The sequence below is a fragment of the Neltuma alba genome, unplaced genomic scaffold (genome assembly GCF_004799145.2).
Source record: "Neltuma alba isolate B1F8T4 unplaced genomic scaffold, ASM479914v2 tig00013486_pilon, whole genome shotgun sequence".
In the NCBI taxonomy this organism is placed as follows: domain Eukaryota; kingdom Viridiplantae; phylum Streptophyta; class Magnoliopsida; order Fabales; family Fabaceae; genus Neltuma; species Neltuma alba.
Window position 1 is genome coordinate 1 of NW_021637717.1, and position 27,343 is coordinate 27,343.

General features: G+C 35.2%; 4 protein-coding genes and 1 pseudogene across 5 annotated transcripts; 4 read left to right on the plus strand and 1 right to left on the minus strand.

The window, feature by feature from the left end:
- Positions 1-1,005: 1,005 nt before the first annotated feature.
- LOC114737723 (amino acid transporter AVT3C-like) lies at positions 1,006-2,934 on the plus strand. The gene has a single exon (XM_028925680.1). It carries the CDS (start codon positions 1,243-1,245, stop codon positions 2,512-2,514), a length of 1,272 nt encoding a protein of 423 aa, XP_028781513.1. The 5' UTR covers positions 1,006-1,242; the 3' UTR covers positions 2,515-2,934.
- A 1,594-nt stretch (positions 2,935-4,528) lies between these two features.
- LOC114737725 (SRSF protein kinase 1-like) lies at positions 4,529-8,563 on the plus strand. The gene is made up of 4 exons (XM_028925682.1): positions 4,529-4,993; positions 6,204-6,986; positions 7,875-7,922; positions 8,000-8,563. The coding sequence occupies exons 1-4, from the start codon at positions 4,811-4,813 to the stop codon at positions 8,243-8,245; spliced, it is 1,260 nt and encodes a 419-aa protein (XP_028781515.1). The 5' UTR covers positions 4,529-4,810; the 3' UTR covers positions 8,246-8,563.
- A 2,627-nt stretch (positions 8,564-11,190) lies between these two features.
- On the minus strand, positions 11,191-11,847 carry LOC114737722 (protein phosphatase 1 regulatory subunit INH3-like). Its single transcript, XM_028925679.1, is given in 2 exon segments — positions 11,191-11,640; positions 11,643-11,847. Coding segments are annotated over 2 exon segments (387 nt in total). The 5' UTR covers positions 11,775-11,847; the 3' UTR covers positions 11,191-11,385.
- Positions 11,848-16,545: 4,698 nt separating this feature from the next.
- On the plus strand, positions 16,546-20,874 carry LOC114737721 (adenylate kinase, chloroplastic). Of its 2 annotated transcripts, none has more exons than XM_028925676.1 (7): positions 16,546-16,960; positions 17,313-17,408; positions 18,529-18,657; positions 18,727-18,861; positions 19,351-19,497; positions 19,687-19,761; positions 20,418-20,874. In XM_028925676.1, exons 1-7 carry the CDS (start codon positions 16,730-16,732, stop codon positions 20,520-20,522), a joined length of 918 nt encoding a protein of 305 aa, XP_028781509.1. In that variant the 5' UTR covers positions 16,546-16,729; the 3' UTR covers positions 20,523-20,874. The 2 variants fall into 2 exon arrangements, with proteins under 2 accessions (XP_028781509.1, XP_028781511.1); XM_028925678.1 differs by having other exon boundaries at positions 16,546-16,942.
- A 4,647-nt stretch (positions 20,875-25,521) lies between these two features.
- LOC114737724 (peroxidase 17-like) lies at positions 25,522-27,336 on the plus strand (annotated as a pseudogene).
- Positions 27,337-27,343: the final 7 nt, after the last annotated feature.

Consider the following 27,343-nt stretch of genomic DNA (forward strand, 5'->3'; position numbering starts at 1 on the left):
TGGTTATATAGTTATGTGCTTAGCTTCCTTAATCTCATTTTCTTAAATAAGAAAAATTAAAGGGCCAATCAAAATGGTAGATAAAGCATTGACTAATTAAGATCCTCTGAAGATATATATTGGCAGAGAATGTCTCTTTCCTTTTCATTTTCAAATTGGACTCTTTTTTTTTTATATAAGGATTTAATAAATCTCTAGAAAATTTGAAAATTTTCACCGTTTATTGTCCCGTGTTTAAAGACTCCTTCTTAAAATTAAAGATAAACATTATTTTATAATTATATAATAAAAAATACTCTCCATGACCATCGGTTTTTAATATTTTATCTACGTACTTATAAGTTAGGTGTTTGTATATTTGCAAAATAAATTATTAATTTATTATTATGAATAATGTAGCTTTCTGACATACTTTTTTATAATTTACATTAACTGGCACTGATGATGGTGATTTTTTCCCCTAAAATAATATTGGTGGGACGGAAAGAGAAAGAAGATACTGTGATGAGTGGGAGAAGAGGTTTCACGGTTACACATTATTTGGTCCATTTTTTATTTTTCACATAAAGAAGTCTATTTTACAAGAGACTTTTGAGGGTTTTTTTTTTATCCTATTCCTCCCTATTATACTCTCATTAAAAGGGAGTATTTATTAATAAGATTAATTATTAAATGAAGAAATTTTAAAAAAAATGGTTTTTTTTGGTTTTGAGCATCAATTACTATTTATTTGTTTCCTAATTAAAGGGAGAAGGGACAGGCGAGAGCAATTTGTGAAATTTTTATATTTTAATTGACAACTGGTCCCAACTTGTCCACAACTTGGGCCTTGCTGTCATTATCATAACATGTGTTTTCAAAAAAAGAAAAGAAGTTATCATTATATATATATATATATGTTCATCTAGATATCTTGTCGTTTTCTATTTCAAAGTTCAACCAATAATCGAACTTCATTATTATTTTTTTTTCCAACTAATCCAACTTTATATTGCTTCCTCTGACTCGGAACGTGATCAGATCACGCCCCACACGAGATTATCTCTCATCTCAATCTTCCTCTCCCTCTCCTCCAACGGCGATCATCTCTCTGTTTGTTTCCTGCTCCAAATTTGATTCCCAGCTCCAATCCGTTTTTTTCCCCTGTCGATCCCCACTCACTTTCTCCGGATTGAACATTGAACAATCAAAAGCAGCCGCCATTCGTGTAATTACAACTAGCCAGCCCAGAAATTCAAGCCAATGGGGTTTGAGAATCAAGCAAGTTCATCGTCCTACTCTTTACCACCGTACCCACGAGAAGACACTCCTCTTCTCACCAAATCTCCTCCTCTTTCCTCCAACTTCAAGACCTTCGCCAACATCTTCATCGCCATTGTAGGTGCTGGTGTCCTTGGTCTTCCCTATTGCTTCAAGCGAACGGGATGGGTCCTGGGCTTACTCATGCTTTTCACCGTCGCTTTTCTCACCTATCACTGCATGATGCTTCTGGTCTACACTCGCCGTAGGCTCGAATCGATCACGGGTTTCTCCAAAATCAACTCATTCGGCGATCTCGGCTTCGCCATCTGTGGTCCCATCGGCAGATTCTCCGTCGACGCCATGATCGTCCTTTCTCAAGCTGGGTTCTGCGTGAGCTACCTAATCTTCATTTCCAATACTATGGCACATTTAGTAAGCCATAACACACCAACATCCCCGATTTTGGGTTTATCCCCGAAAGTCCTATTCCTCTGGGGTTGCTTTCCGTTTCAATTGGGGTTGAATTCCATTCGAACTTTGACCCACCTGGCTCCTCTTAGCATATTCGCTGATGTGGTCGATATAGCAGCGAAGAGTATAGTTATGGTGGAGGATGTGTTTGTGTTTATGAAGAACAGGCACGCTTTAGAAGCATTTGGTAGCGTTTCGGTATTCTTCTATGGTGTTGGTGTGGCAGTGTATGCTTTCGAAGGAATTGGAATGATTTTGCCTTTGGAATCAGAAGCCAAGGACAAACAGAATTTTGGAAGGATCCTAGGTTTGGGTATGACAGTGATTTCTCTCCTGTTTGGAGCATTTGGCGCTCTTGGTTACTTTGCTTTTGGGAATGAAACCAAAGATATCATCACTACCAATCTGGGACCAGGACTCGTGAGCACTCTGGTTCAATTGGGACTCTCTATCAACCTGTTCTTCACTTTTCCATTGATGATGAACCCTGTTTATGAAGTTGTGGAAAGAAGGCTGTGTGATTCTAGGTACTGCTTGTGGCTGAGGTGGTTGATGGTATTAGGGGTAAGCTTGGTGGCTCTTTTGGTGCCAAATTTTGCGGATTTTCTGTCACTAGTAGGAAGCAGTGTGTGTGTTGTGCTAAGCTTTATATTGCCTGCCATGTTCTATTATCTGGCATTCAAAAATGAGTTGGGTTGGAGATCTAAGATCTGTAATGGTGCAATTGTTGTTTTCGGATGCATTGTGGCAATCTCAGGAACTTGGTCTTCTTTGATGGAGATTTTTGCACCTAAGGCTTAATTGGGTATAAACATTTCACTTTGCTGTTTGATATATTTATAACTATTCAGCCACAAAAGGCCGTGAAAGTTGGGTTGGGATTCACAGGAGTTTAAGTCTTGTTCATCCAATCCAATGCGGGGGAGGATTCATTTCAGTCTGTTGGGATTCGATACGAGGATTTTAGTCTTGTCTTGTCTAAAATCTCATCCCTTAAATGCAATCTTCGGGAGGATTTCAGTGTTGCTTTTTAGTTTTTAGAGTCCAAAAAGGTTTCAGTCTGGTCTCGTATGAAATCTCAGCCCTTAATACGATCGAAGGGACTTGAGATTCCATACAATTCAAAGGGATCACATGAACTGGATAGTAGTTGTAAACTAGTAAGTGCTGAATGATGAAATAAAAGGTTGCTGATTTGCCAGGCAACTAGCGTGTTTTTAATTTTTGATTCTCTCATTAGATCATGTAAATTCGAAGAAATAAATGTAAGAAATAGAATGCCACCCAAGAGGGATGTTAAAGTTGTAGAATATTTAAAATGTTTTTATAATAAATAGAGTTTCTTTGTTGAAGTAAATCCAATGTTAGAATCTTATTGGCAAAAATACTTGAACGATTTCCACAATTTAGAAGCTAGAATAGGATTTCTAGAAGGTAATTTTGAAGTTAAAGCTATAAATACTTGAAATTCAGCTTTAAATAATAAAATAGAATGCAAACAAAAGCCGCTACAAATATAAAGAGTTAAAGGATCAAGAGCTTGCAACCAGTGATCCTCTCTGTTTTAACCCTGTTCACTTGAGCCTATTTTCAACCACAATTACGAGAAATCCATCAGAAATCAACTTTGAAATTTGTTGAGCTAAAATCCTTTTCAAACATTTTTTAAATTGTAAGGATAAGGTGTCTCTTAGATAGTTTATAAAGGTGAGATATCTCCAAAGAGAAGAGTCTTCACTGTGATGACTCGCAGGTGACTAATTTAAACTTGGGGACAATAGGAAAAGAACGCATTACCCTTTTAGAAATTGAAAACAGGTTCAAGTGAATAGAGTTAAAACAGAGTAAATTATTGTTTGCTAGCTCTTCATCCTTTTACTCTTTGCATTTGTTTTGTAGTGGATGTTGTTTGCATTCTGTTTTATTATTTAAAACTGAATTTCAAGTATTTTTATAGCGCTTCTAACGTTGGATTCACTTAAACAGACACACTCTATTTATTATAAAAATATTTTAAATATCCTAAAAATTTAACACCCCTCTTATGTGGTATGCTATTTCTTAAATTTTTTTTCTTCAAATCTACATTATCTAATTCCAGAAGGGGGGGAAAAAAAAGGCGGAAGGGGGAGTATAAGAGAATCAAAGATTAAAAACGTGCTAGTTGTCTGGCAAATCAGCAACCTTTTATTTCATGATTCTACACCTACTTGTTTACACGCAGAGCAAGATGAGGAGACTGAAATTTTATTACTCAAATGATAAAGATAAAAACATTTGATGGCTCAATAAATAATGATTTCCAATAAAAAATAATTAAACATTTCGACATTTTAAAAATATTTTGAGTTTGCAAAACACGTTTGGTCAAAAATGCCTCCGTGGATATCATAAAAAAATTAATTTTAAAGGTCAAAGTCATCGTTGCATTAAATCGTTCAAATACCTTCATTTTTCTCAAGCCGTGATTTCAAGCCTCAATCATGTTATGTCATAAACAACCTATGTCTATGTCTGCGTTTCAATTCTACTCAAAATCAATTTCCCAACATCTTCATCTTAATACTTTTGAAAAGCAAATATATCTCCATTGATCCACCACACAAAATAGGTCATCAAAGGTTAAGAACAAGTATGGTCTAATGTTCTTTTTCTTCTTCGGATAATACCAATGTTCGCTTTCTTCGTGTAAATAAGTACATGTATAATACAAATAAAGCAGACACAACATATATTGCTGTGCACAGGGCCATTGCTATAGTATATAGAGATGCCTGATGTGTGATTTTAAAATAGGCTTGTACGGTAAATTTAATACCCGCATTCATAGACGAGACAGAGAAACGAAGAAGGAAGGAAGGTGGAGAAAAAAGTGGAAAGATTGAAGAGCGTCTCTTGTCTCGCCTCACAAACATTGGCACTTTTCTCTCTCTCCTTTCTTTATTTCCTTTCCCCCAAATCAAAGCTTCAAATTTGGTCATGTCCTAGAAATCCCACGTCCAAGCAATTTCAATCAATAGTCAAATCATTTCTTAATTCGATTCAGATCAGACTTTTAACGGAAAATTAACAAGTCCAAGAAAACTTGTAAAAGGAGATGTCTTGCTCATCGTCATCCGGGTCTGAGGAAGAGGATGAGGGCTTCGATTCCTACAGAAAAGGAGGCTACCACGCCGTCAGGGTCGGCGATCAGTTCGCCGGTGGGAGGTACATAGCACAGAGGAAGCTGGGGTGGGGTCAGTTTTCCACCGTCTGGCTCGCTTACGATACTCGCAATTCTGTATGTTTGATCCTCGCTTTTTTATCTCCCACACTGTATTTTCTGAATTTGGTATCCTACTAATAGTTACTTCAAAGAGAGGGAGATTTTCTTGAGTCGCTTGTCCGTCATCTTTGATTGATTTGGCGTATGATTCGTGTCCCAGATGCGAAACTCTACACATCATTTCCTGTTGATGCAATCTGTTTTAAATCTATAGGAGTAGAGTTATGAATAATTTTGATGCTGATGTATTGGTATTCTTCTTATTTGGGCAAAGGCAATAACTTGCTCTGTTTTTTTTTCCCCCCTCCCTTTTTAAAGGTGAAGGTTCCAAGATCTTCCTTACATATCTTCCACCGACACTTTATTGAACTATTGATCCATAGTCCAAATTACGTAGAAATTGTGTTTTGATCTGTGATAGATTTTATTTCAGCATTTTTTTTCCTCCCTGCTTCTATGCTTTGGTTCGTCCTTACCTTAGATTTTCAAAATTTCTATATTAACTTTTCTATCCTAATTATATCACTCTATTAAACTAATCGAATGTAGATTCATTGGTTTTGGGATGGCAATATCGTTAACTGGCAAATCTTGTTTTCATCTGACAACACTCCGGTACCTTCTTTCTCAACTAGTGTACGTAGTTGTCAAGATGTATCACAAGTATACAAATTCTTCTTGTTGGAATATAACGGCCAATGGTCACCACGGATGTTTTCACATTTACGCTTCTTATATGCTGACACAATGATGCTTATGGATCTGGATTCTTTGCTGCTCTGCAGCAGCAACAGATCTGGATTGTCTTGGAAACATCAGTAGAGGATCCATGTCCAATGCTTATAGACTGTTTATTTCTATTTTGCTTCATTCTAAAATTTAATAATGGAATCTTCAGGGCCTATATTGGCCACTCTCGTTGGTAGGCATGCAGTGAGCTGCATGTGGCAACGATGTCAATCTGAATTCTAATTTGGATCAGGCAAAACAGAGTGTTTAGAGTCTTTAAAACGAACAATTACCAGGGTCATGGGTTTGCTACTTTTGCTACCTCAAACCACTTTATTTGATGTAGAACTTACATTAATGCTTGAATTTGGTAGAGAGAAAGGGCCTAAAGAAAAAAGAAATGCAGAGAGAGAGAGAGAGAGAGAGAGAGAGAGAACAATCTGAGTCTGTATTTTTTACATCGAATATATTCTAATGTGAATTTTGTGGTTTTCAGACATATGTTGCCCTCAAAATCCAGAAAAGTGCAGCCCAGTTTGCCGAGGCCGCCCTTCATGAGATAAATGTTCTTTCATCCATTGCTGAGGGAGACCCTTCAAATTCAAAGTGTGTCGTCCAATTGATTGACAACTTTAAGCATTCAGGCCCAAATGGGCAGCACCACTGCATGGTCCTTGAGTTCCTTGGTGATAGCTTGCTTCGTCTGATCAGATATAGACGTTACAAAGGCCTTCCAATGAATAAAGTTAGAGAAATTTGTAAATGCATTTTGATTGGTTTGGATTACTTGCATAGCGAACTTCGCATAATCCACTCAGACCTAAAACCTGAAAATGTCCTCCTCTTATCCACCATTGATCCTGCCAAAGACCCAGTTAGATCTGGACAAAGCCCGATTCTGGAGAGGCCTGAGGGAAGCATAAATATGGGATTTTCAAGTGTTATTGAGAAAAAGTTGAAAAGGAGAGCCAGAAGAGCAGTTGCTAAAATATCAGGAAGAACTTCTTTAGGAGAAGCTGGAGAGGCTCCAAAATCTGATAGAAATGTTGATGGAATTGATGTGCAATGCAAGATAGTTGATTTTGGAAATGCGTGCTGGGCAGATAAGCCATTTGCAGAGGAAATCCAGACGAGGCAGTACAGAGCTCCTGAAGTTATACTGCAGGCTGGGTACTCCTCCTCTGTTGACATGTGGTCTTTTGCTTGCATTGCTTTTGAGCTCGCCACAGGTGATATGATGTTTACTCCCAAGCCAGGACAAGGTTTTAGTGAGGATGAGGTATATGGTTTGCACTTTCTAGTTCATAAGAAATAGTAGCTGCTTAGTGAAATTATGATATTGTTTATGCATAGGCTGATTGGTAGCTTGGACTTGTTTGCTGCAATATAGTAGTTAGATGATCACATAACAAATATCTGGCTTCGCTAATTTTGAGAGTTATAGCTTTGTAGGGCCTTAAACCAGTGGAGTCTTATTGCTTAATCCTGTCTAAAATGATTCAATATATGTTACTATGTTGGGTACCAAAATAGCAAAGAAAATAGAGTAGGATAGAATATTATCTAGAGCCAGAATCTGTAACTCTAGAAAGAAGAGAAGGAGAAGTTTGGTCTGAATAATACTGCCATTACATCACGATAACTGATACATGATTGTCTTAAATAGTTTGGATAACAATAAGTGGCTAATATTAAAGTAGAAACTTACAATAACCAGCAAATAGAAACTGACTTACAGATTGATTAAGTTAAAAACTACCCCATATCCTCTCACTTTCTCCTAGAGTACACAAGGAGAGGAAGCTGAGTGCTAACATACTAAATAGAACATGATGGGCATCCAAGTGGGGTGGGGACCCTTCTCTGAATAGCTATTGAGGTGGGAGAACTACCCCACTTAACTACCTCATGATCATCTTGCACCACTAAACGTGGAGTCAGACATCACATACTATATAGACGTTTAGTTTTTTTTTTTCCCTGCTGATTGTTATTTCACACAATCCATAAGCATGCAGTGAGTGCAAGCATCTTTAAATGTGGAATTTGAATTATACTTTGATTTGTTCATAAAAGAAAAAGGAATAGTTATTGTCAAATTCTTAGTTTAAATGGCAAATTAAACTGGTTCTGACTGCATTAATGCCGTGCATTGTGTTGACTTCAGGACCACCTTGCCCTGATGATGGAACTCCTTGGAAAGATGCCCCGGAAGGTGAATGTTCATATTTATACTATCTTAGCGTAGTTCTTGGAAGCTATTCCGGTATTCCTAATACTTGTAAAATGCAGGTTGCCGTCAGTGGAGCGAAATCCAAGGATTACTTTGACAGACATGGGGATCTAAAAAGAATTAGGAGGCTAAAATTCTGGCCACTTGACAAATTTTTGATTGATAAATACAAATTTTCAGAGAGTGATGCTCGTGAGTTCTCAGAATTTATTTCTCCACTTCTGGATTTTTCCCCAGAGAAGCGGCCAACTGCACAACACTGTTTAGAACACCCATGGCTTAGTGGTCAAGCCAACTCCAAATAATGAGAAATGATTCTAGTTTGTGAAAGGTTGATGGTTGGGGCTTTATAAAACTAATGGGAGAAAGCGAAGGGAAGAAAAGTATTTGACAGAGCCATAGTTACTGCATTTTAAGCTCCTCCTTCCACATATAATAACCTGTTATTGGTTGTGATTCTTTGTTGATTTGTTCCGGTTGTTATTTTTTATTGGGTTAATATACACAAAGATGTATAGTAGAGAATTTTGTTCCTCTAGAGACAATATACACAGGAATTTGCGTGTATATTCTTTTTTTAATTAATAAAGTTATTTTGGATCCAATGTTATTGTATGATCAAATCCCAGTGTTTTTCAGATCCATTTTGCATCTTTTTTTTGTTTTCTTTTTCAGTCTCTCCATATGTTTTAACTGTGGTTGACAACTTGACATTCATCCCAATAAGTTGTAAAAGCTTGAAGCTTTGGTTGGAGTGCGTTTACTATTAAAATTTTCACATAAATATTTAATTATGTCTTTATTTATTATTCATGAACATAAGCTGTTCAAATATAAAGTAGATATTAAATAGAAATAAAATTAAAAAATTATTAAATTTAAAGATAAAATTATCAATATTTAATTTTTCCCTTAATTTTGATATAAAATGTTAGAAATGTCTTATAAATGAAAGAGGAGAGCATGAATTACATTATTTTTAGATTCTACATAATTTTTATTCCTAGGAGGAGAAGGGGGAAAATAGCAGCAACAGGGAACTTTATCGGATGGAAAGATTAGCCAAATCATGACTTTTTATGGCAAATTTAATTAGCAAGAAGTTACACAAACAACTTAAAACCAATCCAAATTTTTAAGAATACCCATTCCAAACTAAAACTACAGCTACCAGAAAGGTTGGTAATATGAAAATTAAGACATGACGAAGCAAACGAAGACAAAGAAGAGCTGTTATTTTGGTGCTACCCATACAAGGCGAAACCAAATCATCGGAAAAGTCGAAAAGGAAACATGCGCCGCCATTCAAATCCATTTTGTTTTTGTTTTTGTTTTTTTAATTTTTTAAATATATTTGGTAGTTCATATAATAAAGAGAGAAGAAAAAAACCCAACCTTTTTTGTTTATGGAAATCTAATAACCTCTTATAATCAGAATAGGGCTAAAATAACAAAGTTCACGTTAAAATTGAGCCAGTTTACCAATCCAATTGGCATCCCGCAGCATAAGTCTTAGCCTTCGTATAAACATGATTAAGAATATGCTGTCCTCTAATTTGCACCTTCATGTATTATTACCTCTTCTCATCAAATGAACTAGTTTTCTTCCCCTTCTAACAAAACACATGAAGTAAGATCCATGTGATAGATGAACTTTTGTACCAACTGCTACATTCACTCATTTGCTTACCATAGAAAATGCACCATTCCTAGTTCACATTAGGTTTCAACAGTCTTGAATCCTCAAGGGTAATCATGTTAATACGGTAATATGGAACTACGGGAACAAGCATTTGTTCAATAATAACCTTTGATTTTGCAAGACCATCTATTAACGCCACCACACCCCCATGCTCAGGCACAGGTGCATATGAAAGACACAGCATACACATCATTAACTTTGGAAATTTTCATTTCTCCTTTAGGAACCCCAAAATGCACTTAATTCAATAACAGAAATTTCATATACAGGAAGGAATTAAAAAAATTTCGCCATCAGGAGCAGATGTATCACTTAATAGAACAGACATTATCATCATAAATCCCTTCAATTTTGTCACCTTTAGCACCTGTCTTCAACCAGCTAGATAGAGCTCTGCTTTCAAATAAAGGTTGTTTAACACATCTATTTAAGAACCCACACTAAACCTTAGTTTTAAGGTAGTTCAAAAGCATAACTCTACAATGTACAGAGAGGAAAATAAATAAAAGCACACCAAAGACACAGGATGGCACTAATGTACTGAAAGTATACAGGGTTTTTTCATCTATACTAGCTAAATCAAACGAATTTTAGCAAGAGGAACTTTTCTTATTTCAGTTTAACCTCGTTTCTATATAAATGATCCAACAAAGGACTGCACAATTTTATTTTATTTTTAGCGAAAATATACCCTCTCTCTCCTCTCATTTCTAACTCTCATCAGTTTATGTTAAAACACAATAACTATTACTCACAACACACAGGAATTACCAATCTCTCTCCCGACCACCTTAAGATCTCTCAGCGCCTCCTCAGTAACATACTAGAAACTCTCAAAAGATCTACATTTCATCTTAGTGAGAAAAGCCAAAGCATTGATATAACATAGAAGTGCATAATTGTCCAGATAGAGAGTAATAGCAATTCTGTCACCAACTCACACAATCACATAAGCTAAAAAGAAATAAAAGACTATGGGGTTGCTCTACGGTCATATTCCCCTTTCTAATCCCAACTGAACAAACCAGGATTGTACCCGAGAAAAAAAAAAGAGAAAGAATCACCAATAGAAGATATAAAAAATGTGACTCATCTTGAGCTTTGTACAAATGCATAAAGACCATTTTATTAAATAACTCAGTAGGCAATCATGATCATTCAGAACTCAAAACATGTTCAGACACAAAGAATAACAAGCCAAAAAAAGGGAAGATAAAGTAAAGCAATGGAGCTCCTCCAATACACAATAGCATCTACAATTGCATAACAAGCAAGATGCACTAAAAAAAAAAAAAGAGGAGCAAATATCGAAGGAAACGTTTTGAAAAATTAGTGAGTATTGCAAAACATATGTGTTGCCTGAATTTATCAAACACTCATATCTATCCCCAAAATAAGGTCTGAATTCGTTCATTACGCTTATTCGCCCATGAGTAGATAACAAAAAAAGGTGATAACAATAACAACATTAATGGGTATGGCTTAATAACAAAAGCCTTTCATAAAATCTTAAAGAAGGGGATGATGTTGCAGATTCCAGCACAAAAATTTGCGAAACATATATAATCCTCACTTCACAAAACTTCGATAGTTTAGTATACAAAACAACCAAAGGTTCAAATTCCAAAGAATTCGTAAGCCATTCAATCTTATCTTACCGAAAAACAGAAGAAAAGAAACAAAAGGTAAGCCCCTCAATTGATTTTTCCATAAATTGTTAAAATAGGTTATAAATCTAGAACCCTAACCGCTCGGACCAGCTTGATCATGATTCCCAGAACAGCACCCGCCATCACCATGATCATGGGGATGTTTATCAGGGTTATGGCCGTGCTCGTCATCTTCATCGCTATCGTCTTCATCAAAGGGTTTCTGTTTGTGAAAGATACAGCACTTCTTGGAGCTCTTCTTCTGCATAAACTCGTTGTCTATGGTGCCATCTTTCCAGCTGACCTTCTTCTTCTTGCGATTAAGGGGAAGGAAAAGGACTTCCGGCTGTGGTGCTGTTGTTGTGATTGGTCCTGCGACGAAGAGGATGGATCGCTGGAATGAATGGTTACGGTGGTTGTGGCGGTGGTGGAAGGCGAAGACAAAGCTAACTGCCTGGTCGAGCCCATCGGTCTGGCGGCCATCGCTGGCGGATCAAAATCTGAGGAAGTTTCAGGAACCACGAATGACGCGGGAGTTTTCTCTGAAACAACTTGATCGTTTCGTCATATATTCCCCTCTCACCGTCGCTGGTTTTTAATAAAAGAAAATTAAAATTATTTGTCTTAATTTGCGTAGATTATAAAAATTAGTTAAATTAATTATTTATAATAAATAGATATTACCTTCTTTAAAATACTCTTACAAAGTCTTACTCATCTAATGTACTAGTTAAAATTTATATTTTTTTGGTTAAAATATAGTTATCCTTCTATTGGAGACAATCCTATTCGAAACACTGTTAAACACTAAATGTGAATATCTCTCTCAACTGGAATTTAAATCTTAATTCACCACGCTACGAGGATTAGCTTTCTCACTTAACCAACCCATTGATAATTGAAATTTATATTTAGATATGTTAAACATGGGAATAGCATTTTGAATTAGGCGTGGGCCCATGCATTTCATTCTGGTCTTGGGCCACTCCACGGTTATCGTTGGAGTCCAGAGAGCAAAGAAAATTTTCTCTTTAGCAAGGACACTGTCTTCTCATTATATTAGAGGTAATTTTCTTTGAGATACTATCAAACATTATATATAAACACATCGTTTAGTAAAAATTTAAGCCTTGATTCACTATGCTATGAAAAATTAGTTTTTTTTGTTAGGCATAGCCCTCTTATTGGTGAAAGCAAAGTAAATTGACTGAATAAAGAGGAGGAGGAATAGAGTTCAAACACTCAAAGATGACCAAAACAATTAGATAGAAGGCAAAAATGAAGCTGGCCAGCTTGTTAACAAGTTCTTCCAAAAGTTGTTTACTGAAGAAGATGAACAAAGACCTTGGGTTCAGACCAAACAAACCTGGCCATCCATTGGTTCAGAGGAATGGGCAGAGATAAATGCAAACATCTCAGATGAAAACATTAAAGCTGCTATGTTTTCAATAGGAGGACTGAAAGCACCAGGTGATGATGGATACCAGCAATTTTCTTTTAGAAAAATAGGGAGCTCATAGGAAATGATGTCTGCAAAGTGTGAGGAATCTATGGGAAAATCCGAGAAGAATAGAAGAGGTGAACAACACTATGATTACTTTGATTCCGAAGGTAGACTGCCCTGAAAGAGTTCAGTAGCTTAGACCCATCTCCTTATGTAACGTGATCTATAAATGTCTTTCCAAAGTGATTGTGATAAGACTAAAGGAGGTCATGACACGACTAATATCCCTCTTTCAAGTCAGCTTCGTTCCGGAAGAAATATTCATGACAATATCATCATTGTTAATGAAATGATCCACTCCATGAGAAAGAAAAAAAGGAAAAAAAAGGATTTATGGCAATCAAAGTGGACCTAGAAAAAGCTTATGAAAGACTCAGTTGAAATACCTCCAGAAAGTCTTGGAGGAATTAACTTGCCCAGAAGATATGATAAATAGAATCATGAGATGCGTGGATACCACTTCAACAAAAATTATCTGGCATGGAGAAAAATTAGAGACCTTCTACCCTTATAGGGGTCTTCGACAAGGGGATCCTCTCTCCCCCAATCTCTTTATGCTCGGCATGAAAAAACTTACACATATGATTAGTGAGAGAGTCAGAGAGAAACACTGGAGAGGAATGAAGCAGGTCGAAATGGGCCCATCATATCACATATGATGTTTGCTGACGATTTTATTCTTTTTGCAGAGGCAGACTTAGATCAAATTGACGTGATTCTAAAATGCTTGCAGGAGTTTGGAGACATGTCGGGGCACTGTGTGGGCCAGGAAAAGACTTACATCTACTTCTCACCTAACGTAGCTCAACATTAAAGGTGAGTAATCTGCAATAGAAGCAAATTCTAGCAGGTGAACAAACTGGGACGCTACTTGGGTGCAGATATCTCATTTTTGAGAAAAAGGAGAGAAAAATACAACACCATTATTGATCGAGTGAAGAAACGACTCAGCGGGTGGAAAGCTTCCCGTCTCTCAATGGCCGGAAGGTTAACTTTGGTGAAATCAGTGACGAGCTCAGTGGCACTCTATCCGATGCAACATGACAAGATACCTCATGGAGTGATTGAGCAACTGGAAAAAATACAAAGGAGCTTTGTTTGGGGCGACACAAAGGAAAGCAGACATTGGCATGCAGTTGCTTGGGAGAAGATGTGTAAACCTAAGGGCGAAGGAGGGGTAGGAATCAAGTCACTCAAATGCATGAATGAAGCCTTGCTCATTAAGCTTTTTTGGAGAGCCCATCAAGACCCGAAGGATCTTTGGGTTAAGGTGATCCAAGCAAAATATGGAGGAACAGCAAAGGTGATAAGCAATTGGTAAGGAGAAGTGGAGACTCAAGACTATGGAGAGAACTTACCAAGCTGTGGGAGGCTTATGTTACGAACATGGAATATATTCCAGGAGAGGAAACGAGAGATGAGGAGGGGAGGCATATAGAAAGAGAAAAGTTGCACTAGAAACTAACAAGCAATGACAAGTTTACCACTGCAAGTGCTTATAAATTCCTTCATGCTAATAAGGAGAGAGTGGAGGAGACGATATGGAAGGAATGTTGGAAAATTCAAGCTCCAGAGAGAGTAAGGCTGTTCTTATGGCATGTGTTACCCAAAAGGCTACTAACAAAAGAAATTACTAGAAGGTGGGATGGAAGTGTGGGAAGGTGTGAAATCTGTCAAAATCAGACAGAAACTCTAATCCATGCACTAAGGGATTGCCCACATGCAACATATGTGTGGCGACAACTAGTGCCAATTGACAAGAGAGCAAGTTTTTTTGGTAAGGAGTGGTCTGACCGGCTAAAAAGCAATTTAACAAGGAGATCAGTGAATGGATATGAGGGAAACTGGGCTGATATTTTTGCTGTAGTATGCTGGTTTATTTGGATATGGAGGAATAAGAAGATACATGAGGAGGAATTTACATTACCGAATAATGCAGCAGAAGTTATTCGAACCTATATTAGCAATTATCAGCAAAAATGGGATGGTAATAGCTTGGAGGGGACAAGAAGCACTATGGTAATGGTCACTTGGGAGGCACCACAATCTGGGTGGTGTAAACTAAATGTGGATGGGAGGATATCGTGTGATGGAATAGCAGGTTGTGGAGGAGTTATAAGGGGAGATTGTGGGGAATGACTGAGTGGCTTTTTAGTTAGATTAAATAATTGCAGCTCCCTGGAAGCTGAAGCATGGGCAGTCCTCGAAGGTCTAATATTATGCTGGGATATGGGGTTCAAAAGAGTTGAAGTGGAGACAGATGCTGCACAGATCACTGGAGCTGTGCTATTTAATAACCCGGTAATAGGAAATGTGCAAATATTCACAAGGATTAGGATGATGCTGGAAAAGACGTGGCAAGTGTAGGTGAAACATGGATATAGAGAGAGTAACAGAGTTGCGGATAAAATGGCTCACTTGAGTGCTCAACAAAGTGACAGGAGAAAGATTTGGTCCTTGCCACCTCCGAAAGTATATCAGATGCTCCAAGATGATTGTTCAGGATTAGGTGTCATTCGTAGAGTGAATATGTAACTTCTTGGGTTATACCCTCCTTCACCAAAATAAAAAGAAGGTAAATTGATTGAAGTACAATTCGAATTTGTTTGCTCCGATCCAATTAGAACACCTTTTTTGGTACATGCCTTTTTAAGCCTAGGCAAAAAAATAGTACTCATTCGGTACTTAATGTAAGAGCTAATTAACATATTTGAATAGATTAAATATATTAGTTAGATTAATTAATATGATATGTTTTTTTTAAAATATCCTAATCATCTTCTTTAATTTTCTTTCTCCATCTTCTACTTAATTATTGTTGAATAAATATTAATAGAGTTAATTTGATAAAAAATTACTAAATATGCGAAATAACATATAAAACCAATATTAACTCTTAAATTAGATCCTATATTTAGCATGAAGAGTAATTTTTTAATTGAGTTTTAATTTCCTCACTTCTCAAAAGCACCTTAGTTCTAGACATTAAAAAATAGTCATTAACCACCACCCGCATCAAAGAGGAATAAGCATTTTGTTTGGTAACTTATCTTAAATTATACTACCTTCCGTCTTTAATAAAAGAGTTAGTTTAATTGTTTATTTGGTTTTAAATGTAAAACCCACATCTATGTCGTCTCTCATGTTTATTTATTTATTTAATATAGTATTTATTATAGTTACACAACTTAGATGTTTCGTCAAATATTAAAGCTGATATACTTGATTAACAAAAATATTTTAGAGAAGATAATATGTATTTATTACAAATAAATAATTTAAATTTTTTAATCTACTAAAATTAATCAACTAGTTCTTATATTAATAATCGAAAATGTATATTTTTTTCAAACAGAAAAACTCCGATTAGAATAACAATTATGCAAACATTATGACCAGGAATAGTCATCAATCATAAAATCTCGCTTAAATGAACAAGCATGTAAGTCAAAAGAAATCTCACTTAAACAAACAAATGTTGCACCTTTTTTGGTCTGAACAAACACTATAACAGAAATAATTTTCACATATTTTAATTTTTAATCAATCACCTAACAATTCAAAAGAAAAGGGGGGCGGGGAAGCCAAGCTATCCACGTCAGGCTAGAAACTTCATTAAAAAATTGTTGTGGTCAATTCCACCGCTGTGACTTGAATAGAACCAACAAATGTAATAACAGTAATAGCATGTTTTCAATTTGGGTGCCCATTGGTAACCCATAAAAACACTTTGAGCCACCAACAGGGCCGCCAATCTGATCCGAATAGCTTATTCTCATTTCCTTTTAATTTTATCGAAAGGAACGGAGAATTGCTTCCGAGGTTGACTTTGTTCGTCGTTGAGATCGATTTGAAATTTCCCTCTGTCGTAGCATCCGATTGAAAGGGGAATCAATCATCGATACTTCCAATAGCGAGCAAAGCGAGCGAATATATGGCGTGCATTGTAAATTTCCCAGCACTTACAAATCCCAATCAGCCTCATGCTTCTTCTACCCTGTCGCCTGTTCGCTGCTCTGCGAACTTGTCTAAGTCTCTTGCTTCCCAGCTTTCTTTCGTTTCTTCCTTTGATCATGGATTTGGCTCTGATGCCTCAATTAGATTTCACTTGAAGAAGTCTCCGACGATGAAGGCTTTCAATTCTGCGGTATGTGGAGGTTCTCATGTAAGTTCGCGTTTGTACGAATGTGGGTTTTTTCCCTCTCCCGTCTGGCGAATGTTAGTTGAATTAGTATTGGGTTCACGTGAAATGTTTCAATTGGTCGAAAATTTTTCACGTGAAATGTTTCAATTGCTCGAAAAATTTTGAAACTTGAGTTTCCAATCTTAAACTATTCATAATTAGAAATTCCAGTACGTTCAGCATAAATATTTTGTTTTTGTTGTTATTTTCATAGGCTTAATGTGATGCGTTAAGTTATCGCTAGGTAGTGGAGGGGGGGAAAGAAGAAAGGATCAGTAGCACCTTCAATATGCGACTGTCCTTTCTGGGCTGACAATCTCTGTAAACTTGGCAGATTGTTGCATCTGTAAAGCTTGAGCCGCCGAAGATTATGATTTCTGGTGCTCCTGCATCAGGTAAAGGAACACAATGCGAGCTTATCACCAAGAAGGTATGTATTTCACTTTTGCTAATAGTACACCTCTTCTCGCAAGACAAAGCTGACCTAGTTGATTATAATAATTGTATATACTTGCAGTTCTAAATCATTTAATCTCTCTACAGCTGTTTGTATTGCAATGTATACTACTGAACTTTATATTTCGGTAAACACGGCCATTCATTTATCTTAATTATTTGGAAAAATGTGATTCAATGCAAACTCTGCACTATTGTGTTGAGGAAAAATTAAACGATAATTTATGTTCATTGCTTATTCATGTTAGTCAATTTAGTTTCCTCACCATCATTGTTTTTATTCATATTCCCTTTAAAAGAAAATTGCTGACTGGACAACATTTTGATAACTTTTATGTCATCAGTTAAATCAGAAACTTATAAATAACTGTAGCATTTGATTATTTATCATGTTGAATTTTTATGGCCTCATGCATCACAGAAGACAAAATAGGTAGTTGAAAATAAGAAGAGAATAAAATGGAATAAGTAGCCAAAATCCCACCAAAGTTTCTGTTTAAACCGTATTCTCTTGAAGATGGACCGGCAGTCAGTTTTTTGGGCCTTTTTAGATCCTTCATTAATATTTTGATTTTTGAATTTAATTGATCAACTGAAGTTTACAAACTCCTTTTGTTGCCGGATTTCCAGTTTTGTACTGACCAGAGACAACAGTTTTCAAGTCAATAACTTGCTTGATGGAAAGGAAAAAGGTTGTGATTAAGAGATCACATTAAAATTAGTTTGGTCTGGCAAATGCATGCTTTTGCTCTTTCTATTTTCTTCTAGGTGATAAGAATGATATGCCTTCACAGCAATTGCAAAGAACTAGTTTGATTTGGTTGTATGATGTTTCAAGGAATCCTCCACATCAATTCGTATGGGTTTGAGTTTGATCTTGAATACCATTTTTCTATGTCGAAAAACTAAACACCTTAAATCCATTATCCGGAGCATGCCTTTGCGTTATTGCTGCTATCTTATATTTCCATGCACTCGACTGTCTGCCTCTGTTTTTAAGATATTTAAAAAAGTTACTGACTATGATTTAAGTCTCTTATTTCTGGTTTTCCTTGGAAAAGCCAGATTGAATCAAGTGCTCATCATATATGCAGTATGGTTTGGTGCATGTGGCTGCTGGAGACTTACTTAGGGCAGAAATTGCAACAGGAAGTGAAAATGGAAAGCGAGCAAAAGAATATATGGAGAAAGGACAATTGGTCCCAGATGAAATAGTTGTCATGGTAGGGGGGAAAAGTTTCTATTCAAATCGTGCTGTTCGTGTCTGTGATATGTTGATGTTCATGCTGTAGATGGTCAAGGATCGTCTCTTCAAGCCAGACTCTAAAGAGAATGGTTGGCTTTTGGATGGATACCCCAGGAGCTTATCACAGGCAACTGCATTCAAGAAATTTGGGTTTGAGCCAGATCTTTTTATTCTTCTAGAGGTATTTGTTGTTTTAGGAGTTGATAGTTGACATCATTTATCCGATAAAAGCTCACATTCTATATAAACTTATAATTGTACTTCTCATCTTTGAGTTGGTTAATATTCTTTCCTCAAGTAAATTGTTTATCCAGACCAGCAATGATACTATATAAACCCTTGAGGAGTCCAACTGATACCTTCAGTTTTGTGATCATGGTACTTCTTTCATCCCCAACTGAAGTCATGCATCCTTGCCTGAGTAAGCCCAAAGAGAAAACCAAGAACCATAATGCGAACTAACAGTGAAGTAGAAGTTGGCTAACTATTTAAACATGATTCACTTTCACTTAAGACACTAACATTGAGCAAAAAAGTGACATGAACAAAAAGTGACATTGGTTTGACTTTGCTGGAGGGCCCTTTTACTTCAGCAGCCAGGGATCACAAACGTAATAAAAAATTTTCAAATGCAAATGCTTTTGTCATGACTTTTCACTTTAATTTTCAGGTCTCTGAAGATGTTCTCGTGGAGAGAGTAGTTGGACGAAGATTAGATCCTGTTACTGGAAAGATATATCATTTGAAGTACTCTCCCCCAGAGAATGAGGAAATTGCAGCAAGGCTTACCCAACGTTTTGATGATACTGAAGAGAAGGCATGAATATGTTACCATAAATTTTCACATGCTTTGCGTCCATCACGACTCTAACCTTTCTGTTACAAAATGCTTCTTTTTATGACATTTAGAGTTTCCCACTCTTTTTGCAGTTTGCTTGGAGTTGAGTGAACAGTCAATTACACCCCCACTAAAAGTTCTCATTTATTTTCCTGTTTGGTTTCATAGGTTAAGTTGCGATTGCAGACCCACCATCAAAACGTAGAGGCAGTCCTTTCTATGTATGAAAATATAACCGTTAAGGTATGTTATAAACAACCCCCCCCCCCCCCCAAACAAAGGGAAAACAAAAAACACACATGCACAGACATAAATATGCGCAAGCACAATGATGCGATAGATACCTACATTTATGTCCAGTTGCTCATGTGTTCATGCTTTTCCTCCTGTGAGATTGATGTTATTGCCACTAGGGTTACCCATTGTTTTAGCCACTGATTGTTTGAATAGGCTTCAATGTGTAGGCTATATTGGGTAGTATGGATGTCTATGTGTCACCGTTTTATGATGCTGTGCTTTGCCCATCATCATTGATCACATACAATATGTATAATGAGGAAATGACGAGATTATACAGTTTTTCCTTTTTTTGTGCCCACTGCGTATTATCTTCCCTCTCCCGTCTCTGATTTTTGTCCTTTACTTTTCTGGACAAGCACTACTGGCAGTGCGGGGATAAGATTCCAAATGGTACTCGGACCTTCGGCAGCCATGTTTTTGGTGGCTTGCCATCTTCATTGAAAACTGTATTCTATCTGGTCGTGGCTGTCTAAATATGTTTCTTGATCACTCTTTGGTGCTTAAAATGTAGTAAAATATATTATATAGTTTAGTTTTCTTTGCTGTTTATAAAATATTTTGGTGATGAATCCTGTCGTATTTGCTTTTGTTGTCTTCAGATTAATGGAAATGTCTCCAAGGAGGAAGTATTTGCTCAAATTGATAGCGCAATTACAAATTTGTTAGAACAGAGGAAGGCTGCTTCGGGATCCATGGCAGCATAGGGATAACAAGGGACTACTTGCTAGGAATGTAGTTTCTAAGCAACAAATATTACAAGGGGATAAGAAAGCCTTCGCGAAAAGTAAAACGCATTTTCTGGACTCACTAAGTTGCTGAAAGATGGACCTGCTCAAGTATGTTTCACTTTATTCTCTGGCAAAGCATTATGATATTGTAATAGGATAGGCATGTTATATGTTCAAAATAGCGTTGAATGGAGGATTTGGTGAAATGTTATTTGTTGATTCATGCTAGAGAAACACCTTAAAACCCATAAATTTTATATTCTTTGATCATATTATTCGCTTTGATGTAGGAATATAATAATGGATACGGAGATTATTCACAAAATACTTTTTTTTGTTTTGCTTGTAGATTATTTATTTAAATGTTTTCGTTAGAACATTTTTTTTAAAAAAAATTATGTGGTGGTAAGTGTTGAACCAGTCAAAATACAATATATTGCTCATCTAGTTGTTTCTTATGAAATCTTTGTCAAACCAGTTAGAATATAAATTATTTTAGGTTGGGGATGTGAAATCAAGAAACAATTAAATATGAAAAATTAATTGATCGAAACCACACAATCACAGGAGAGAGAGAAAAATATTTGAAAAAAAAAACAAGGGACCAAAGTAATGTTCAAACTGACAAAAAAAAAACTTGTGTGGATGACACAAAATTGAAGTAAATATATTAAACAAGTGACAGAATGGGAAAAACTACAAAAGAGGATCAATATATAAACAATCAGCTTCCTTTGAAGTCTGAAGCTAAAGAAAGATACACCTTCACAAGAAAAATGAATAAGTTGCGCCTCTACTTCAAAAAAGGAAAAGGCACATCCTGACTCGTGAGGGACAAAGTAGGCTTCATTTGATCCATGGATCAAGTGAATCAACAACGGTAATTCACCAAAACCATAAATTGTCCCCTCTAATTACTCACACCCCAATGAGATTTATTGGCCTTCCCTTTCACGCCGTGTCCTAAAAGAGTTCTTGAAATAATAGGAAGTTGAATGAATGTGGGTTTTGCTAAGAATTTTTAACTCAAGTAGTACCCCACATCATATCTCAAAAAAAAAAAGGACTGTGGATTCTATATTCTAAATAATTAAAATAAAAGACAAGTATATGATCAATCAATAAGAATTGATCATAGAAAAAGAAACTAATCCTTCAATGAAACAAATCAAGATTTGAATTTTTATTAAAAGATATGCCTGTATTTAATATATGACGGTGTTTTGAATAGAATTATCTCTAACGAGAGGATATCTATACATTAAAAAAAAAAGAAGATTAGTGTACTAGTATGGAAAGTGGGTTAAATTGCCCAAATAATAATAATAGTAATAAAAGGAGAATGAATGTGGGTTTCAAAATATGCTTGTAGTGCTTGCTAAGTGACAAAAACATAGATGAAGGAATGGGTGATTCACTGATTTGTTAGGGCCATCCTCATGTTCCACCACCGGTAAATGGATATATAAAATAATCTTTGAAAAAAAAAAGAAAAAAGAAAAAAGAAAGCAATGGCCGCCCCATGAGAAGGACAGTGGGGGTAAGAAAGTCAAAAGGGAATGGGGCCATCCACAGATGAGAAATTGCGTATTTGCTTACGATCCAAATCTGATGGGGTTTCCCTTTAGGAGGCAGTGGCTTTCACGGTGACCTCCATATTTGACCTGGGGGCCTTCTCCAACGCATAATTTGAGGAGCCAACATCAAACACTGTTCAATGCCTTATCCATCAGAATCGATCAGATCAAACCCCATCATCGCGGGAATGAATTGGTAATCTGCGTTAATGGAAATCGTGATTTTTTTTTTATCATACTTGTTTTATTAAAGAAATAATAAATATCTAAAAACTACTAAAAATATCAATCAATCAATATCAATACTGTAAATAAAATCAAAATCACAGGTAACTATCCACACATTCCCTCTTGCCCTTGATTTCTGTGCATTTTTTCTGTTTTTTTTTTCCAATTTTACTAACCTTTCTTACCCGTGCAGTGTGAGTGAAACCTTGTCCAGTGTATACATTATTATATTAATGATTTTATAATTAAGCGGCATGGAAAATTTTTTTATAAATGCAATTAAAAAAATATAATCATCAAAAGATTTTCCTAACAAGTGAGTAATATGGACTGATTATCACTTTTTTTCCTGAAATTTGTCATTCAACACTATTTATGAAATTTCACAATAATTTCCCTATTAAACATATTTATTTCATATTATAGGACATTCTTCATTCCTTTGCTCGTCCTCTCACTCATTTTCATTTCCATAAAAAGGATTTCTTCAAGCAAAATGCAATCGGCGCCTACAAATTTTCAACAATGTTCATTTTAAAATCTTAATCCTTCATGTTATCCAAAAAAAAAAATGTAACCTTTCATCATATTATGAATTATATAAAATTTATAATTCATAATGTTATTAGTAAAGTATAGACAGCATAGTTCACCTTGAATATTCAAGAAAACAAAGGGATTCTCTCTCTATATATACCACTTTAGGTTATTAATATAAAAGTTTATTTTATTTTTATTTTGGTTTTAAATATAAAACTCAATCTACTTTGTCTTTTATATTTATTTTTTTTAAATAATCCTTATAATAATAGTTGTTATAGCTAATATATTTGAGTAGTAGAAATATTTTACAAAAATAACATATTTTTTTATATACTTAAATTAATTAATTAGGTTTTATATTTAAAAAAAAAAAAAAAGAAGCAGTGGTATAATCAATAATGAGCTTGTTTGTCAAGTCGCTTTGGGAGGTAATCGCGCGATATCAATGAGAAATCGTGTGATTGATGAAATAAAGCCCAGATAAGTCAAAAATATAAATTGGTTACTTATGCTTTTCAATCGTGGAGAGAAAAAAGTGAGAAGTGTTAAGAGGTGGAGAGAAGTTAAAATAAAATAAAATTAATTGATCTGCAAGTCCTTATAATTTTAACTAATTTTGAATTAGGTTCTTATAGTTTTTTTTTATCAAGTTCTTATACTCTTAGCTATTTTTAATTAGGTCCTTGAATTTATTTTTCTTTTTATTAAGTCCTTATAATTTCACTAAATTTTTAATCAGGTCCATGTAGTTTTAAATTTTATTTATTAATTAAATATAAAATTAATTAAATAGATTAATACTGAAACATAAAATATTGATAATTAAATTAAATTTATAATTATATAATAAAAAAAGTAATATAATTAACTAATACAGGAAATTTTTTAGAACAATTAATATTTTCTCGCTGGCAAAAATAAAATTATTATAATAATTCATTATTTTTAGAATATTGTTGTTTATGAACTAATATTAAATAACATGTACTATTTTGTGTTAATAGAATAGTATTATTAGAATTTATAAAATAAAAAATAAAAAATTTAAGGACTTAATTAAAAATAAAATGAACTTATAAAGACTTGATAAAAAGAAAATAAATACAAGGACTTAATTAAAAACTAGTAAAAGTATAAGGACCTGATAAAAAAGAAAAAACTATAAGGAAGTAGAAGGACCTGATAAAAAAGAAAAAATATAGGGGCCTAATTCAAAATTAGTTAAAGTTATAAGGATTTACAAATTAATTATCCAAAAAAAATTGGGTTTCCACCTTTGAGAAATTTTTACTCTTTTTAATTCTTATTACAAGCTAAAAATAACTAATTTATGAATAATAAAAAATTATTTAAAATTAATTAAAAGTAATAAATAGGTTACAAATACACTTTTGATTTCAAATGCTCCTCCGATCATATTATAAGCCAGAAGGAGAAATTTTTCTTAACCTTACTTATGAGTCACCTTTTTAAATTTTTAATATGAATATGTTATTTTATTTTTTATTTATTATAGTATAAATGATTATTTTTGAAATATATATTAAATAGAGATAAAGTGAAAAATTATTATATTTAAAAATAGAATCAATACAGTTTAATATTTTTCTTAATATGTGTAAATTATATTAAAAGTGCCTTATAAATAAGATGAGATGAATATGTCCTTATAATCCAAACAGTTTTTTTACTCTACAAACTAATTTTTATAAAAGTCAATCTGAACACAAATTATCTTATTAATTTAATTTTTATATAATCTTTTTTTTAAAAAATCAGATTTAAAATAAGTTTTTTTTTAACTGCTAATCAAGCAGACCCAATGTAACACATGCAATTTGCACAATCTTCAGAACTAGACATGGTGCTCCGGTAAAAAAAAAAAAAAGAACTAGACATGGTCCGGGTCTGGATCCTCTCAGCGGCCTCCCTCTCAACGTCCCTCAGCGTCTCAATATGATGCGTCCAGATTGATCTAAAAGCTCATAATATGCCACATCATCATGCTATTAAAAATTAAAAATAAATTTGACTAATTCTTTTGGAATGGAACACCTAAATTTTTGGACCTACTCCTCTCGTTCTATTTATAAGATAGAGAGAGAAGATTTTTTTTAATTTCTATTTATAAGTCAATTTATTAAATTTTTATCATGAACATACCATATTATCCTTAATTTATTATAGTGTATATAGTTTTTTTAAAATGTGTATATATTAAATAGAGATAAAATGAAAAAGTTGCTATATTTTAACAAAGAGTTAATACAGTTTAAGATTTTTCTTGATTTGTGTAAAATATGTTAAAAGTACTTTATAAATAGAACAAGAAGTACTTATTTTAACTGTAAAATTTATTGGAGTCTCTCGTCAATTCTCTAGTTGAAATAAGCTACGTGCAAAAATTGGATATTCCATAATAAAAAAATCTTTAAAAAAAAATCAAAGCTGGTAAAAAATTTTACAACATAAATAAACTTATTTTTTAATTTTTAATAGCATAATAATATGTCACATCATGCGCTCTCAGATGAATCTCAACGGCCATAATTTGGACGCTGAGGGACGCTGAGAGAGAGGGACGCTGAGAGAGAGGGCCGCTGAGAGTATCCTCTTCCGACATGGTCCAGCCCTGTGAGTGTATCGACATTCGTGATTCTGACCTCACATCGCACTCAATACAGTCGTCGCATGTTCATTCGCCCCGGCACAAGATTCCAGCGAGACCAGGATTCCCCTGCTTCACTTTATGGAGTTCAAGAGCGCATTTCCTCAACTTTTCTTGCAGCGATCGACCATGGCGATAATATCTCTGTTTCTCATCTTTCTCCTATATGCTGCGACGGTGGTGTCTGCTGATCTCCGACCAGGGTTTTATCAGACCACATGCCCTGACGCCGAATCCATTGTCCGAGACGTCATGAAAAAGCCCTAATCAGGGAGCCCAGAAGCGTGGCCTCCGTCATGCGATTCCAGTTCCATGATTGCTTTGTAAACGTGAGTCGCTCACTAGTACTCTTTCACTGTCCCTTGAGAAAATCTTCAATAAGACAAGACTGAAATCTTTAAACGGTGTGAGATTTGGAATAAAACAATAGATTGAATCTGATGAAAACCTCGATTTGTGAAGGGTTGTGATGCTTCGATGCTCCTGGATGACACGCCAACGATGCTGGGAGAGAAATTGGCGCTGTCGAATATCAATTCGCTGAGATCATATAAGTGATCGACGAAGTGAAGGAAGAACTGGAAAGGCATGCCCGGAGTTGGTTTCGTGTGCAGATATCATCATAATGGCCGCCAGAGACGCCGTCGCACTGGTACTTTCTAACTTATACCTTCACCTTCCTTGCCCCACACACACACATCTGAAAATCGGCCTGCGATTTTATCAGAGAATTAGTTAATGAATTGGTCATCACTTGTCTCAGTCAAAGAAAACTCTAAACAAGTCAAAATGATTATTGATGGATTTTAACATTTTTAGTTTGATTTTCCAAAACACCTCAATAGAAACACGCCTTAATTTTTTTTTAATTTTTATACAACGGCTTAATCTGATTCAAGAGTATATTACTATTCTTCTTTCATATATATATTATATATATATTTCAGATCTATTCATTAAAAATAAAGTAATTTATTTTTACATGAATATGATGCAAAATTTCAGGATTTAACCCGTTTTTTTTTTTTTTAATAAAACTAAAATATGCAGTACTGCATCAAACTTTGGCTAAGTTGCACATAACTATAACAACTCTCCCAAATTTTTCTCTTTTATCATAGCCCGATCATTATTGCATCCATTTGCATTTACTGCGCGATATTATGCAGAACTAAGTCTTTGCACGTCTATCTAAAATTTTTATCACCTTTTTTTAGTCATATATAAAAATAGTTCTTAAACATGGATTGTAGACAGAGGGCCTGATTGGGAAGTGATGTTGGGAAGACTGGACAGCCTAAGTGCTAGCCAAAAGACTCAAACAACATAATGCCCATCCAAGAGCCAATGCGAGTGCCCTCTTGATCTCTTTAAAACTTTAACCTAACCATCAGAGACCTTGTGGCCCTCTCAGGATCTCACTCCATAGGCCAAGCCCGTTGCTCTTCTCCATCATTTTCAGGCTCTACAACCCAGTCTGGTTCTGGAAAACCTGACCCTGCCATTGAACCATGCTTCAGAGAAAAGCTTGACCAGTTATGTCCCCTCAATGTCGACCAAAATGTCACAGGTGACCTTGATGCCACACCCCGTGTGTTTGATAATCAATACTTCAAGGACTTGGTTTCACGGCAGAGGGTTTTTGAACTCTGATCAAACACTCTTCACTTTCCCTCAGACTAGAGGCTTTGTGAAACTCTATATAGGGATCAAAGTCAATCTTTAAAGATTTTGTTAATGGATGCTGAAAATGGGTGAGTTCCAATCTGGTCGTCCCGGTG

Coding starts and splice junctions, on each gene's coding strand:
- LOC114737723 (XM_028925680.1), top strand. CDS start 1,243: ATGGGGTTTGAGAATCAAGCAAGTTCATCGTCCTACTCTTTACCACCG.
- LOC114737725 (XM_028925682.1), top strand. CDS start 4,811: ATGTCTTGCTCATCGTCATCCGGGTCTGAGGAAGAGGATGAGGGCTTC. Junction 4,994..6,203: donor CTTACGATACTCGCAATTCT/GTATGTTTGATC, acceptor TGTGGTTTTCAG/ACATATGTTGCCCTCAAAAT. Junction 7,923..7,999: donor TTGGAAAGATGCCCCGGAAG/GTGAATGTTCAT, acceptor TGTAAAATGCAG/GTTGCCGTCAGTGGAGCGAA.
- LOC114737721 (XM_028925676.1), top strand. CDS start 16,730: ATGGCGTGCATTGTAAATTTCCCAGCACTTACAAATCCCAATCAGCCT. Junction 16,961..17,312: donor CGGTATGTGGAGGTTCTCAT/GTAAGTTCGCGT, acceptor TAAACTTGGCAG/ATTGTTGCATCTGTAAAGCT. Junction 19,498..19,686: donor TTGATGATACTGAAGAGAAG/GCATGAATATGT, acceptor TTGGTTTCATAG/GTTAAGTTGCGATTGCAGAC.